Raw genomic sequence first — 14179 nt, 5'->3', positions numbered from 1 at the left:
TTGGGCTGCTCTCTGCCCTCGGTGCGTTCCTGTTTGGCCCCCAGTGTCCCCTGCTCAGCTGTAGATGCAGCATGGCTCCTTTTCAGCTGCCTCCCCCCACCCCTCCGGTCAGCTGGCATTGGGGAACGTGGAGCAGTGATGCCCCTGCCTTGCCCCATGGTTATCCCTGCAGTGCCTGATCGCTGCAGTCCTGACCTGCCGCTGTGCTGTATCTACAGGGACCTCACCTCCATTACTTCCTGCCTGAGGTCAGAGTAATGCGAGGGGCTCACCCCACCCCTCAGCCTGCAGGAATATAAGCACCCCGCACACAGCAAGAGGAATCCTGGCTCTCGGCAAACGCCTTCCTCAGCAGCTCCCTGCTAACAAAGGGGGTTGAAGGCTGCTGCCCCAGGGTTGGCCCTCTCCTCTCCTCTCCTTCTCCCCCTTGTCGGTACGCTGCGGCTGAGCCGCGCAGAGCAGCCAGCGGTTAACAGGCCCCAAGCCTCCAGGCTCATTCCCTCACCCCAGCTGCCTCCCACAGCATCTTCCACCAAAGAGCCTCCTTTAGTGCCCCCAGCTGTGCTTGGCGGCAGATCAGCCAAAACACCTTGCAGGAATGCCGTGGGCACCCAGGCAGGAGAGTCCCCACCATAAGGCTGGGGTGGATCAGAGAAAAACCCAGAGAGGGAGACTGGGTTGGTGAAACCCCTGACCTGACACGGAGTGCGCCTCAGCGCCTTGCTTCAAGCACTAACGTGACCAGTGTCCGAGCCCGCAGGCCTCTACCTTTGCTCCAATGGCATCATGGGCACCACGCTCGGACATGCCCGTAGCAGGCCCAGCGCCCGGGCTCGCAGGCCTCTCCCTTTGCTCTAACGGCATCATGGGCACCACACTCGGACATGCCCGTAGCAGGCCCAGCGCCCGGGCCCACAGGCCTCTCCCTTTGCTCCAACGGCATCATGGGCACCTTGTTTAGACATGCCCATAGCAGGCCCAGCGCTGTTTGCAGCCGGCTTCAGTGCAGAGTCAGGCTCGCGGGTCTGGCTGAGGTCTTTCCGGGACAGCTTGAGCAGACATCCGCTTAACCCCAGGAAGGTGGAGCCCAGAAGTGTAGTTCTAGGGTTAGGTATGAGGGCAGCTGCACCTGTACCTCCACAAGCTGCTGCAACACGACCCCCAAAGAGCTGCTGGCTGCAGGGACACAGCATGAGAGCTTACGAGGAACCCCGGTTGCATTGGTGCTCAGCACCGCTAGCTCCCATTGACTGCAGGCCTTTGCGAGCAGGCACACGGGCTCAGGGCTCGCTGACAATCAAGCCACAAGGCACCTTGCGGGGGGCTTCTAAAATCAGGGGCTGCATCTGAATGGCTTGGCTGTGATGGGGAAGAGCACGGTGGCTAGTGGCGGAGGAGCTGGGCCAGGCTTGGAGGTTGGGTGCATGCGCCTACCTCCATGACCCCTGGGGCACCCCGCCGGAGTGGTCAGGACTCAGAGTCTCACCATAACGTCCCCCCGCAACTCCCTCGTTAGGGAGCCAGTTTCCATCAGCTACAGGAGCCGCGGCAGGCCCAGACTCATGGTGCCAGGGCATTTTGTGTGGGCATTTAGCCATATCTGCGATGACCGCCAGCTGGCCAACAGCCCAGCGATTGACCCAGAGCTCCAAGCACCTGCTCTTAGCTTGAGCTAAAGAACGCGTCTATCTGGGATTGTAAGAGATGCGTGTCTGCAGGGCAGGCACTGAGGGGCCCTACAATGCACTGACCGGGGGGTTACATCTACATTGAAAACAATGGGAGACTGACCGCGGCACCAGCTTAGCCCCCCTCACTCCAAATCAGACCCAGCTCATATCAGCATTTATTGTCTGTTTGCTTCGACAGGTCCTCCCCCGAGCCGGGGCTAGAAAACGTCAGGGGGGCGCTGGGGCTATTCTCCCTGTCAGAGGATGCACAACATGCCCCGGCTGGGGGCGCTCAGGAGCGAGACACGCATGGCAGCAGCAGGTTCCTACACACAGGACATGGGTGGTGGAGGAGGCAGAATCCCCTCCCCCCACCAAGGCAGGGATAGTTGCTGGGCATGACGGGGCATGCAAAACCGGAGGAGGGAGCTGTCTGGGGGTCTCACCTCCATGGGGCAGACAGCCCCTTAGGCTGCAAAGACACTGTCCGAGCATCCGGCCCGTGGCAGAAGGGCACAAGAGTCCATGGCTGTGGTGCAGGGCTGAGGGAAGCAGGTATGAACTGACAGTTCTTCCCCTTCCCAGCCCCCAAGCTCCCTGCTCTGGGCTTCTCACGTGCCTAGGGGGCCACACAGTGTCCTGATGGGAGGAGGCATCTTGGCCCCAATCAGCTGGTTCCAGAGCAATGATAAAGTCCCCAGGGTAGGACACTGGCAAGGGTGTGCCCCAAGGGGAGGCCATGGCTGTGTGACAGTGCCCTGCCCCGCCTCCACTCTTCACCCTTTCCAGCCAAGCGAAAGCTCCAGATGCAGGATTTATGTCCCGCCCCCCAACTCCTCCCACTTTTGCAATTTCAGTCAGGTGCAGGATCCTTCTTCATGCCCTGTCCTTCAGCTGCTGTGCAGCATGGCGGTTAAACAGCTGCCTTGGTCCACCCCAGAGGTGGCTGCTTTTCTGCAGCACATTTCACAAAGCACGTCGGGATCCCTCCGGCTCCGTACGAGTTTAGGATATTAAATACTCGGTTAAGCGTCCCTTGGTAGGAATGGGGCCCACATCTGTAAGAATGCAGCGAATCAGCCAGGGTGGGGCTGGCTGCCCCAGCCCCTCAAGAAGTTCAGTAAGGTCCATTTGCCTGTCGCTTTGGTCCCGTTGGTTTAAGATGGTGGCAGCTCCTTGGTTCGCCTCTTGGCTCCCCGGTGGGACCTGCCAATCCCAGGACAAGTGGCGCCGCCCAGCGTCTCAACTGGGACTGTGGGTGGGGCTGGCTTCGTTACTGTCACTCACCAGGCACTCATTAGATTTCAGGCTGGCCAGGGACCTGCAGCTTGGGAGGGAGGCCAGGGAACCGCAGAGCCCCAGCATGGATGGGGTGGGGTCCTTCCCTGGAGGGCAGAGGGGAATTGAAAGAGGGCAGGTCAGAGCAGGGGCCCTGCCCAACCCAGGCTGTTCAAAAATCCCTGTGCTCTTTTCCTGGTGGAGAGTGGACAAGGTGTGACTTGTCCAAAGTCCTACTGGAAGTCAGTAGCGGAGCCAGGACTAGAACTCAGGAGCCCCGATTCCCAGTCTCCTGCTCTCAACACTAGACCCCACTCCCTCTGAAAGCCAGGGAGCCCTCCCCCAAGGCCTGGTTCCCAATTCCGCTGGCTCTAACCTCTACATCCTACAGGAACTGCCCCAAGCCAGCTTCCTACGGGAACACAGATTCCTAGAGTCCAAGGCCAGAAGGGACCATTGCGATCACCTTGCCTTAGCTGTGTGACGCAGGCCAGAGAACTCCTCCCAAGGAATTCCGAGAGCAGAGGGTTTAGAACCACATCCAGTCTGGATTTAAGTATCACCAGGGATGGAGAATCCACTTGGTAAGTTGTTCCAGTGGAGAATTACCCTAAATGTACGCCTTGTTTCCCGTGTAAATTGCTCCAGCTCCATTGTGGCTGATCAGCGCAGAATGCAGGCTGGGGGGTTAGATCAAGGAGCTGGGAGGCAGGATGCTGGGGTTCCATTTCCAGGTTCACCTCTAAATTCCCAGGCCTCTCATACCAGCCCCTCCCTCTTGCAGACAGGTGCTAGGGTCTTCCTCCAACCCCAGGTGTCTACTAATAGGTAACTTCTGCCTCCCAGCCCTTCCAAAGGCGGTTTGCCTTTCCCTCCACCGACCCGCTACCCGTGGGCTTACCCAATGGCCCCCAGGGCTCTCCTTCTTGCTTCCCCTCCCCCAGCCTCTGGGAATCCGAGCTCAGGCTGATCTCCGCCGACAGCTGATCCGTGCTCATGAAGCTGTGCCTGCGAGAGACAGCGCCGTTACTCCCGGCCCGGAGGAGCCTGAGCAGCATTCAAAACCCCACCGCCGGCGCATCCCCCCCAGGAGTTCCTGCGGCTGCTGGTGACTCTGTCAGAGGGTCTTTCAGTTCCCATGGTGCGCTGCAAATTCTCCTGGAGCCCTGTCCGCTGGGGAGCTGGGTGCCTCTGGAGTCCCCACTGCGCCTGGCGGGGTTGCATTGTTCCCGGAGCAGCCTGGGAACCAAGACCTAGGCCCTGATCCAGGCAAGCACACTCTTCATTTTATGCATGGCTGCAGCGGGGCAGCTCTCAGGCAGTAGGTCACCGCAGTGCAGCTGGGCCCCATTGCCCGGTCTCTGCTAACTGGGAGCGGAAGCACGTCTGTCCAGAGGTTGAGATTATCAATCTCCCGATCCCACTGCCCCCAGCAGACAGCTCGCAGCCTGCCCAAGAGGCAATGGCAACACACCGCTGGGGTGAGGAGGATGGGGAGTCCTGGAAGGGAGACATCCCGAGCTGGGTATCTTACCCTATTCACCCCACATCTGTCCATCCAACCACACCTCTGTCTAGGTTCCTCCCTCCGTCTGACCCTCCATCCTTCCATCCGTCTAGGCTCCCTCCTCCATCTGACCCTCCATCCTTCCATCCGTCTAGGCTCCTCCCTCCCTGTCTGACCCTCCATCCTTCCATCCGTCTAGGCTCCTCCCTCCCTGTCTGACCCTCCATCCTTCCATCCGTCTAGGCTCCCTCCTCCATCTGACCCTCCATCCTTCCATCCGTCTAGGCTCCTCCCTCCCTGTCTGACCCTCCATCCTTCCATCCGTCTAGGATCCCCCCCTCCCTGTCTGACCCTCCATCCTTCCATCCGTCTAGGCTCCCCCCTCCCTGTCTGACCCTCCATCCTTCCATCCGTCTAGGCCCCTCCCTCGTCTGACCCTCTATCCTTCCAGGCTCCTCCCTCCCTGTCTGACCCTCCATCCTTCCATCCGTCTAGGCTCCCCCCTCCCTGTCTGACCCTCCATCCTTCCATCCGTCTAGGCTCCCCCCTCCCTGTCTGACCCTCCATCCTTCCATCCGTCTAGGCCCCTCCCTCGTCTGACCCTCTATCCTTCCAGGCTCCTCCCTCCCTGTCTGACCCTCCATCCTTCCATCCGTCTAGGCTCCCCCCTCCCTGTCTGACCCTCCATCCTTCCATCCGTCTAGGCTCCCCCCTCCCTGTCTGACCCTCAATCCTTCCATCTGTCTAGGCTCCTCCCTCCATCTGACCCTCCATCCTTCCATCCGTCTAGGCCAGGGGTTCTGAAACTGGGGGTCAGGACCCTTCATGGGGGTCACGAGGTCATTACATGGGGGGTTGTGAGCTGACAATCTCCACCCCAAACCCCACTTGCCTCCAGCATTTATTATGGTGTTAAATATATAAACAAGTGTTTTTAATTATAAGGGGGGCGAGGGGTGACTTCAGGCACCAGCACACCAAGCGCGTGAGGGCGGCAGTCAGGCTGCCTTCGGCAGCATGCCTGCAGGAGGTCTGCCGGTCCCGCGGTTTTGGCGGCAATTCGGCGGCAGACATAGAGCTGCCCCTGGGGGGGGGGTCGCATTCAGAGGCTTGCGATATGAAAGGGATCATCAGTAAAAAAGTTTGAGACCCACTGATCTAGGCTCCTCCCTCCCTGTCTGACCCTCCATCCTTCCAGGCTCCTCCCTCCATCTGACCATCCATCCGTCTAGGCTCCTCTCTGTCTAAATATCTAGACTCGTCTTCTTCTTCTCTCTCTCTCTCTCTCTCTCTCTCTCTCTCTCTCTCTCTCTCTCTCACACACACACACACACACACACACACACACACACACACACACACACACACACTTACTTTTAAGGGGTTAATTAACCACTGGAACAACTTATCAGGGGACATGGTGGATTCTCCATTGCTTGAAGTCATTAAATCAAACCTGGAAATCTTTCTGAAAGCTCTGCTCCAGCTCAGCCACCAGATAGGGGCTTGATGACCACACACAGGGCGAGGGTCTCATGTCCTGCAGGAGGTCAGGCTAAATGGCCATAATGGTCCCATCTGGCCTAACAGTCTCAGAGGCTCTCTCTGGTGTTTGTCAGGCCCCAGGCCCCTTGGCCTCCATCCCTGGATGACTAGACCAGCCCCTGAGTTACCCCCGGGCTAGGAAGGATGTTGGAACACACCAGCCAGACCCCTAGTTTGGGATGCCACTTCTCTCCTCTGCTGGCAGGAGATGGGGTTACTGGCTCTGGGCTATACCCCCCACCCAACTCCCCTATCCCTTCCCAGGGGAGCAGGGTTTTCACAAGCTTCAGGGCCATGGAGTCAGATAAAACCCGAACCAGCCTGAAGGTTCCTCCGAAATGGAGACCAGATCCCAGCACTGGAGCTGTGGCTGGTTTCAGAGAACGTCCGGCTCTTCCCTCCTCCTCACTGTTCTGCACAGTGAGCTATTCCCCCCTCTGCCCTGCATGGACACACACACACACACACACCCCTCTCCTCGGGAACCTAGCACACTCATGCAGCCTTGGCAGATGGCTCAGAACAGCATCTGAAGGTGGGAGGTTCATAGGAACCAGCTCCTGCCTCCTCGAGCATCTCCTCTTGCTGCCCTGCACGCTGCCCCCCACCCGGACCCGGGCCCGGCTCCTCGGTGTCTCCTCCCTGGGGATTCACCTCCTGTACAGCTTGGCGTCTGACCCGCTCTCGTTCCCACTGAGGGTCCCCAGCGACGGCCACTGGTTCGCCAGCGGCATGGCCATCTCCTTGGAGAGCTGGGTGTTCTCACAGGGGATCAGGCCCGTCCTGGAGGCAGAGGAGGAGGAGGGGAGGCTGTGATGTGCAGCGGGCCAGGGCCTGCCCCAAGAGACGGGGCCAGGAACACAGAGCCCTACTCTGCTCCCAGCAAGGCTAGCAGCCACATACTACGTGGCAGGGAGGGAACTCTGGGGCAGAGGGAACTGATGGGGGGGAGGAAAGGAGAGAGCTCCTGCCCGCATGGGGCAGAGGGAGCTTGGGGGGAGGAAGGGGAGGAGAGAGCTCCTCCCCCCGTGGGCCAGGAGGAGCTGATGGGGGAGAGAGAACCCCTCCCCGTATGGGGCACAAGGAGCTTGAGGGGAGGAGAGAGCCTCTCCCAGTGTGGGGCAGAGGAAGCTTGGGGGGAGGGGAGGAGAGTGCCCCTCCCTGCATGGGGCAGGGTTTTTCTGATGGACTCACAGTTGCTCCTGCAGTTCCAGGATGACGCCCTCCAGCTCCTTCTTCTCCAGCTGGTTCTGCACCTTCACCTCCTCCAGCCTCATCTGTAGACGCTTGTTCTCCGCCTCCAGGTCCTTCAGCTGGGATTCCCGGAGCCGCACCAGCTCCTCCAGGTACCCCTGGGGCACAGGCAGGGATCAGGCCTGGCGGGGCGGGGCAGGGCAGGCCTTGCACTGGCTGCATGAGGAGTGAGCTCGCTGGTGGGGGATGCACAACTGTGGGTGTGGCACACTGTGCCCAGGCCAGCTCTGCCAGAGGAGGGATCTGGTGGCAGGGACAGATAGAGGATGCACGCCAGGATCACCCCCGTGGAGGCTGCAGCACTCCTGGAGCAGCAGCCTCCACCCCAGGCAGCAGGGCTGGGGCCGAACCCCCCAGCAGCAAGCCCGGAGGGGAAGCGTGAGCACCATTCTGCTGGGGAGGGAGCAGGTGGGTGCGGGGGCCGGCCAGAGTCACTGGTGCTGCTGGGAGTAGGAGCTGCCATGCAGGATGCAGCAGGGCTCTCCCGGGGTTACTTGTCTCTGCTTCAACACCAGGGGCTGGATGAGATAACCTCCTGAGGTCCCTTCCAGCCCCACATATCTAGGAGGAAGGCTCAAAACCAACCGCCCCACCCCCAATCTGCACCCCGCCCCAGCCTGATGCCCGGGTACCTTCTGCGCATACACAATGCGGAACTTCTGCTCCATCTTACGCCACTTGTTGTACCAGCTGTCCTCGTCGGTGACCAGCAGCTGGTAGGGGTGCTCGGGGGAGCTCTCCTCGCTCGTGCTGCTCTCCATGCTCCTCCGGTCCTCCTCGTCACTCAGGTAATCGTAGCTGCCCAGAGAACCAGGGGCTCAGCGGGAGAAGTTAGCTCCCTGTCTGCCCCGACTTGGCGGGGAGGGCCAGGGGGGTCCTGGGAGCAGGAGTGAGGCTCAGCGAGTGGAGAGAGGCACGAAACCCACAGAACGGCACAGCTCTGAGTCGTTGTCTGGGCTGATTTTCTCCCCTGGGCAGCAGGAGAATTGCCTGACTGGACGGCTTGGCAAGGACCGGGGAGTGCGTGAAAGCGTTGGAGGGGCCCGAGGAGACGCTAAAGAACATGGCACTGTTGCCAGCTAATAAGAGCTCTCCGCTGTGGCAAGCGGATCAGAGCTGGGTTTTGGAGCCAAAGCCCCGGACCCCTGGGTTCCAGCCCAGATGTGCCTCTTCTGGGCAGTTTAGCGCAGCAAATGGAATCACGGTAACAGGGACAGAGCCTGGCACTTTGCCATCCTGCAGAGGCCAGACTGAGCTCCCTTCACTGTGCTGCACGGGGAGCTGCCCAGAGTATCCCGATGGCCCTGTCTGCTCGGGAAAGATCTCGTGATGCTTTTTCCTAATGGTTTGCCCCATTGTCCCTGGGGGCATTTTTGCTTCCTTCCTCCCCCAGGCCTGTGCTGAGTGGTGGGCGGGTTCCCTCAGCCCAGAGGCGCTGCCATGTGAAGCACTCTGGGAGCTCTGGAGAGACAGAAATGTAACCCAGTAGGTCAGCCTTGCCCCTAAATCACTTCCTCTGGCCCACCGAATCCCTGCCATGGCTCTAGCCTATGGAGTGCTCAGAGCTGTGTGCCCAGCAACGTCGCTCCAGCGAGGCACTATCTCCTTCCTACCTCGAGACACCCTGAAACAGCGCTGGCCTGATTATTAATTGCATTGTGCCTAAGGACCGGCCCTCACGGGGCCCCTTGTGTTAGGGGCTGTACAAACACAGAGAAAGTCCCCGTCTCAAAGAGCGTATTGGCGGTCACAGCGCTTTGAATCTCCTGATTCTCCCGTTGCTCTGTCACCCTCTAGTGCTCTCTCTGCATCGCTCTTTCCCATGGTTCTCCTGGCCGCTGAATGTGCCAGCTCTTGTTTTTCCAGGCTGAAATCCAACTGTTCTCTCTCTTGACCCCTTGGGACTATTTCTCTGCATCTCCTCTCAGTTTGCAATACTCACTGACCTGCTCTTCAATGCCTCTCCTAGGTGCTGGGTAGATGTATGTGATGGCGCCGTAGCAACGGGCACAGTGTCTTCTCAGCGCCCCCAAGCGAGAGCGTTTGTGGTGCTTCGTACAGGAAACGGGACTACATTTACCCAGAATCCTTAGTGACAGGGTAGGTATCGGCTTGGGAATACAAGCCTGGGGGTTCTTAGTTGCATGATGCAGTTACGCAATTGCAGACCCTCCTGGCGGGGGGTTTCAGCTGTGATAACTACAGGCGTCAGGACGCAGTATCCCCTCCATGTGCAGTGATGCACAGTGGGAGGGGCAAAGGGCTGTACAAATCTATCTACATAACAACAAAACGACCTGGAGTCAATAGGAGAGGGAGGCTGGTCTTAGCACCCAGCTGACTAACCTCCCATAAGACAGACAGACATGGTCCAGTGCCTACCACCACCATCTGGGACTCAGGAGACCTAGATTCCTTGCCCAGATCTGCTGTGGGCAAGTCACTTCCACTCACTGGGCCTCCACTTTCCCCTCCCACCACTTGTCTGTTTGATTGTAAACTCCTTGGGGCAGGGACTGCCTCTTACCAGGCGTCTGTGCAGCACCCAGCACCCTGGGACCCTGACCCTGGTTGAGGTCTGTCGGTGCCACTAATGGGAGCTGAGCTTATTGGGTGGATGATACAGTAGCTGTTACCTCTGTGTAAACTTCAGATACGGGGTGTAGTCAATGACCACAGGGGTTTTCCCATCCATTACTTCCCCTTTCAAGCAGAAACTGAAAGACAATGAGAAAAAGGGAGTTCAGGCAAAACCGATCGATCAACACTGCCCCAGAACTCCTGGGGTCAGAGCTGGAAACATTTTCCTGTGGCTCTAACTACCCTGACACCTTTCCTGGGATACCCAGGACTGAGAGTCACCTTCTTTTTCCCTGATGCCTGGGCCTGGCTGGGCATCAGCTGCCTAATATCACCAGCCGGTCAGCCATTCATGTCCTCTCCTCTGGTGTATCCCAGCCCTGTCTTTGCCTGGCAAGATCACCAGAAGTGCACCCCAGCCCCTGAGCCCTCTTGAAGCGTTCCTGGGACACCCAGCCCCTGGTTACTCACAGAAATCCCAGATCTGCCCCCAAAGGAACAGTGTACCCCGGTTTAACCTTAGATCGCTGCTCTTGTATGGCATGCAGCACATATAACAAAACCAGAGAAGGTTTATTTAAGACAGACTAGAGGTTCCACCAGAGAACAAGAGCGGGAGAGAGAAACAAAGGGTTACAATACATAACAAATCACAGAACATGCACTAGGGCCTACACTTAATCACTTTCTTTCCTAGTTAATACAATAGGTTCCACCCCCCATCCCAAAGTTCAGTCTGCTGCAGAGCTGGTTGGCTTCCCAGGACCCACAGGCCAATCTTTTGTGAAACACTCCGCTCAAGAACAGGTCTCCTCAGTGAAAGGATGCGGAGGGTCTTTGTCCACCCTGTGAAACATCAAACCAGCCTTTTGTCTTTTACCTCCATGGGGGTCTGGATTGTTTGCAGTTGTCTTTGGTGGCTTTCCATTGATTGCTCTAGTGTGGTCTGGAGGCTCCAGCTCAGGACTCAGGACAGTTGGGGGCTATTCCTAGTTTTGTCACTAAGCCTGTTGTATGACCTTGGGTGAGGCAGTGGGACCTAGTGGATAAAACACCCCACTGGGAGTCATGGGAGCTGTTGGGTGAGCTTGTGCAAGTTGTTCCCTGTGCCTCAGTGTCCCCATCTGTGAAATGGGGGTAATGATTGCTCTAGGCAAGAGTAGACAACTGAAACTTGCATTATGGCTCCGGCTGACCAGGGATGGGTGACAACCCCCTCCTGCTTGAATGGGCTGTCTCATAGGATTCCCTGCTGACGATAAGGCATCGTTTTCAATGTAGCTATATCATTCCTTAAGGGTGGCACCCGTACACACAACTCACAATGGTCATGAGTCTTGGCAAGTCACAAGCTTTCAGTGGAGACCTCACACGCTACCCTTCTTGGATAAATACCATGAAAGTGGTGTGGTGAGTGTGTCAGGTCTGAGGCAGGAACTGCTTGTAGAGAACAGCAGAGCTTTTGCCCATTGGTACCAACAGGCCTCTGTGCAACCTGCCCAAGAACACTGAATGTGGGGGGAGCTCCCAGCTACTGCAGTACCAGCCTCTCCCAGCATGGGGTGCTGTAGGGGTGGGGCAGAAGTGCTGGCTGTGGGGGGAAGATCCCTGCTGCTCCATTCTCAGCCTCTCCCAGCAGGGGGTGCTATGGCGTGGGGAGGGGTGCAGGAGCACGCGCTGTAGGGGGAGATCCCTGCTGCTCCAGTACCGACATTCCCTAGCAGGGTGTGCAATAGGAGACAGTGTAGGTGAGGACACACATACCGTGTCCTTAGTCCGGAGCAGGAAGCCAGGTAGGAGTGGGGCTGGAAGGGTCTAGCCAGACCAGTTCAGCCATTTCCAAGTATGAGGCCAGGAGAAAATATGTTGGTTTTGTCAACATTAAAAAATTCTGGTGACCTCTTTGAAAAGCTCTTGCAACCCCGTACTTTGGTGCAGGGACACGAAATGCAGCCGGGCCATGGGCCCAGGTGGCAGGGATGGACCTTTTGCCCTTTCGGTGAAAAGCCATCCAGATTTGGCCCAGTGATAAGCCTTTGACGAAGTGCAGTTCATGAATGTGGCGTACAGAATGATTAGATATGAGCAGCTCAAGTCCACAGAGATTCCATCCGCGCTGGGCATGGCAGGGCCGTAGGACTTTCCTCGCCCTTGCAGCTGTGGGTCCAGGCCATGTCTATGCTCTAAGGATTATTTGGGGGAAGCTCCCTGGCTTGTGTTATGCAGGGGGTCAGATGAGGATGGTCCCGTCTGGCCTTGGAATCTCTGAACTGAGAGCAGGGAGCCAGGCTCTCAGAGACCGTCCTGCTTGACCCCAGGCATAGAGGAGCACGTTGTGGGACAAGAACCAGACCTGCAGGGCGAGGTGGATTGGGACCAGGAGCCTGGGGACAAGGAACCTGGCTGGGATGGCAGGCTGGTTGTGCGGTGGAGAGAGAAGCCAGGAAGTTGGGGCGGGGGGGACAGAGACTGGGAACCAGTGGGGCAGAGGGAAGGAGGTGAGGTGGGGAGACAGATCTGACAGGGATCTGAGGTGAAGGGGGAGAACTGGGACTGGCTGGGCAAAGAAACTGGACCAAGGATCTGAGGGAGGAAGGGCAGGACACAGATTAGGCAAGGAGCTCAGGGAGGAAGGTTGGGAGCCAGTGGGGACTGGGAATGTGGCGGTGACTGGAGACCGGGGGGTGGATGGGAGAGATCAGATGAGGTGCTGGGAGGGAGGGAATTAGGACTGGCTGGGCAAATGCACTGCACAAAAGGAACTAGGAGAGGAAACTGGGAATGGCTGGGCAAGGAGACAGGTACTGAGAGTGTGGGAGAGACTGGGACTGGGGTGAGGAATCTAGAGGGATGAGACTAGGACGTGCTAGGCAGGAAGCCTGGGGCTGGGATGGAAAGCCTGAGGAGCAGAGACAGACTGGCTCAGGGAGGAGAATGGGAGAGAGAGAAGGAGCTAGGGTGGGGAACAGGCAGGACAGGGGCATGTTGGAGAGGACAGGGCAGATGGAGTCATACTTGTGGGGGAGGACAGGCAGAAGAGTCTTTTCCCATTAGAGCACACTGCCCTCCAGGGCCTGGAATGGAACCCAAGATACCCGAGTCTCACCATTCCTCCATTGTCAGCAAATATCTGTGAAACCCACTGGGAAATTATCCCGTCTCACTACAGTGCAGCTATATAGAGAGGATAACAACCTACTATTGCTGTCAGTTACGCTGGTAACTCAAGTTGGAGAGATCTGTGCAGTGGATCTAAAGGTTCCCACTTGCTGATGACTCACAGGGGTGTCAGATCTGTCTCCCCACATCAACTCCTTCCCTCTGCCCCACTGGTTCCCAGTCGCTTTCCCAAGCAGTCTCAGTTTCCCTCCTCTGCCCCCCATGCCAACTTCCACGGGCAGCACCATTATCAAAGCTACAAAGTCAAGCACTCCAATATTAGGGAATGCCAGAATTCAGGTTGCCTGTACAACCTTTGTTCAGCCCACTTGGGCACACAAGTGATGCTGTAGTCTTTAATTAGATGATCACACTGTTTTTTCCAGTGCACGGGGCCTGCTCTGGGGTTGAACCAGAGTTTTGCAGCAAAGGAGGCTGTGGTGTGTAGGGGCCCTGCCTCACTGGTTGAGGAAGTTGGAAGGTAGGTAGTGAAGGAGGCAGAGGACTGCAGGAAGGGAAAAGATGGTCTGGTTAAAGGCAGGTGAATGTTGCTCTGGAGAATTAGATTCTGTCCCTTCCTCTGCCCTGTTCCTGGTGTGATGCTGAGTGAGTTAATTAATGAAAAACTGGGTTTAAGTATGAGATCCTTGTGTTTTTGCAGGGGCCTGACTCAGAACCCGGGGGCTTGAGTTACAGAAGTGCCGGACATTATCAGCTGCAACAAAAGGCAGTGGGAGCTGCGCTGTGAACATGTAAAGTGCGATCTAATGCCCAATACTCCAAAAAGAATCACATTGTAGGTGTCTCAAAATGGGCACTCAAAACGACTGGAAAATTTGTGTGCTGCAGTTCCTCAGCTGTAATACGGGGAAAACAACACTCTTCATCCCACCTGGGTGTTGTGAGGATCACACTCGTGAAGCGCTCGGAGGCGTTAGTGGCAAAACACCCAGGAGGAAATGAATAATGCTGTCTTCAGAGCGGGGTTTGAATAGGATGCAGTACGTGGATGTCACCCATTGACTGGGGAGGAGAAAAAATAGCTGATTGATGCTCACTGAATGAGCCAGGGATCCTGTGGGAAAAATAGCACGAGATCACATCATTAAAGACAACCATAATAAGTACACACAAAGGGGCTGAACTAAGGTTAAACAGGCGATCTTAACTCTGGCATTTCCTAGCT

The 14179-nt window shown here is 57.3% G+C and overlaps 1 protein-coding gene and 1 long non-coding RNA gene across 8 annotated transcripts in view; one reads left to right on the top strand and one right to left on the bottom strand.

Moving 5' to 3' along the window:
- The window catches only part of RUNDC3A (RUN domain containing 3A), a 43918-nt gene that overhangs the window by 15072 nt on the left and 14667 nt on the right, over positions 1-14179 (bottom strand). For 3 of the 7 annotated variants that reach the window (XM_030541070.1, XM_030541066.1, XM_030541067.1), the window contains exons 6-11: positions 9891-9971; positions 7887-8052; positions 7195-7352; positions 6655-6783; positions 3850-3956; positions 1835-3055 (exon numbers count right to left, since the gene is read on the bottom strand). In XM_030541070.1, the coding sequence (XP_030396930.1) occupies positions 2913-3055; positions 3850-3956; positions 6655-6783; positions 7195-7352; positions 7887-8052; positions 9891-9971 (784 nt within the window). In that variant the 3' untranslated portion in view covers positions 1835-2912. Of the gene's footprint in view, positions 1-1834; positions 3056-3849; positions 3957-5829; positions 5996-6654; positions 6784-7194; positions 7353-7886; positions 8053-9890; positions 9972-14179 lie in introns of those variants that run through there. The other 4 variants (XR_003997544.1, XR_003997545.1, XM_030541069.1 and 1 more) reach the window with 4 other exon arrangements.
- Positions 3072-13968, top strand: LOC115638932. The gene is made up of 4 exons (XR_003997546.1): positions 3072-3532; positions 7209-7346; positions 9224-9354; positions 13655-13968. It is a non-coding gene; the product is annotated as an uncharacterized LOC115638932 (long non-coding RNA).

The sequence above is a fragment of the Gopherus evgoodei genome, chromosome 23, assembly GCF_007399415.2.
Source record: "Gopherus evgoodei ecotype Sinaloan lineage chromosome 23, rGopEvg1_v1.p, whole genome shotgun sequence".
NCBI classification, from domain to species: Eukaryota; Metazoa; Chordata; order Testudines; family Testudinidae; genus Gopherus; species Gopherus evgoodei.
The sequence above is the reverse complement of the archived record's forward strand: the minus strand, read 5'-3'. Positions and strand labels throughout refer to the sequence as shown.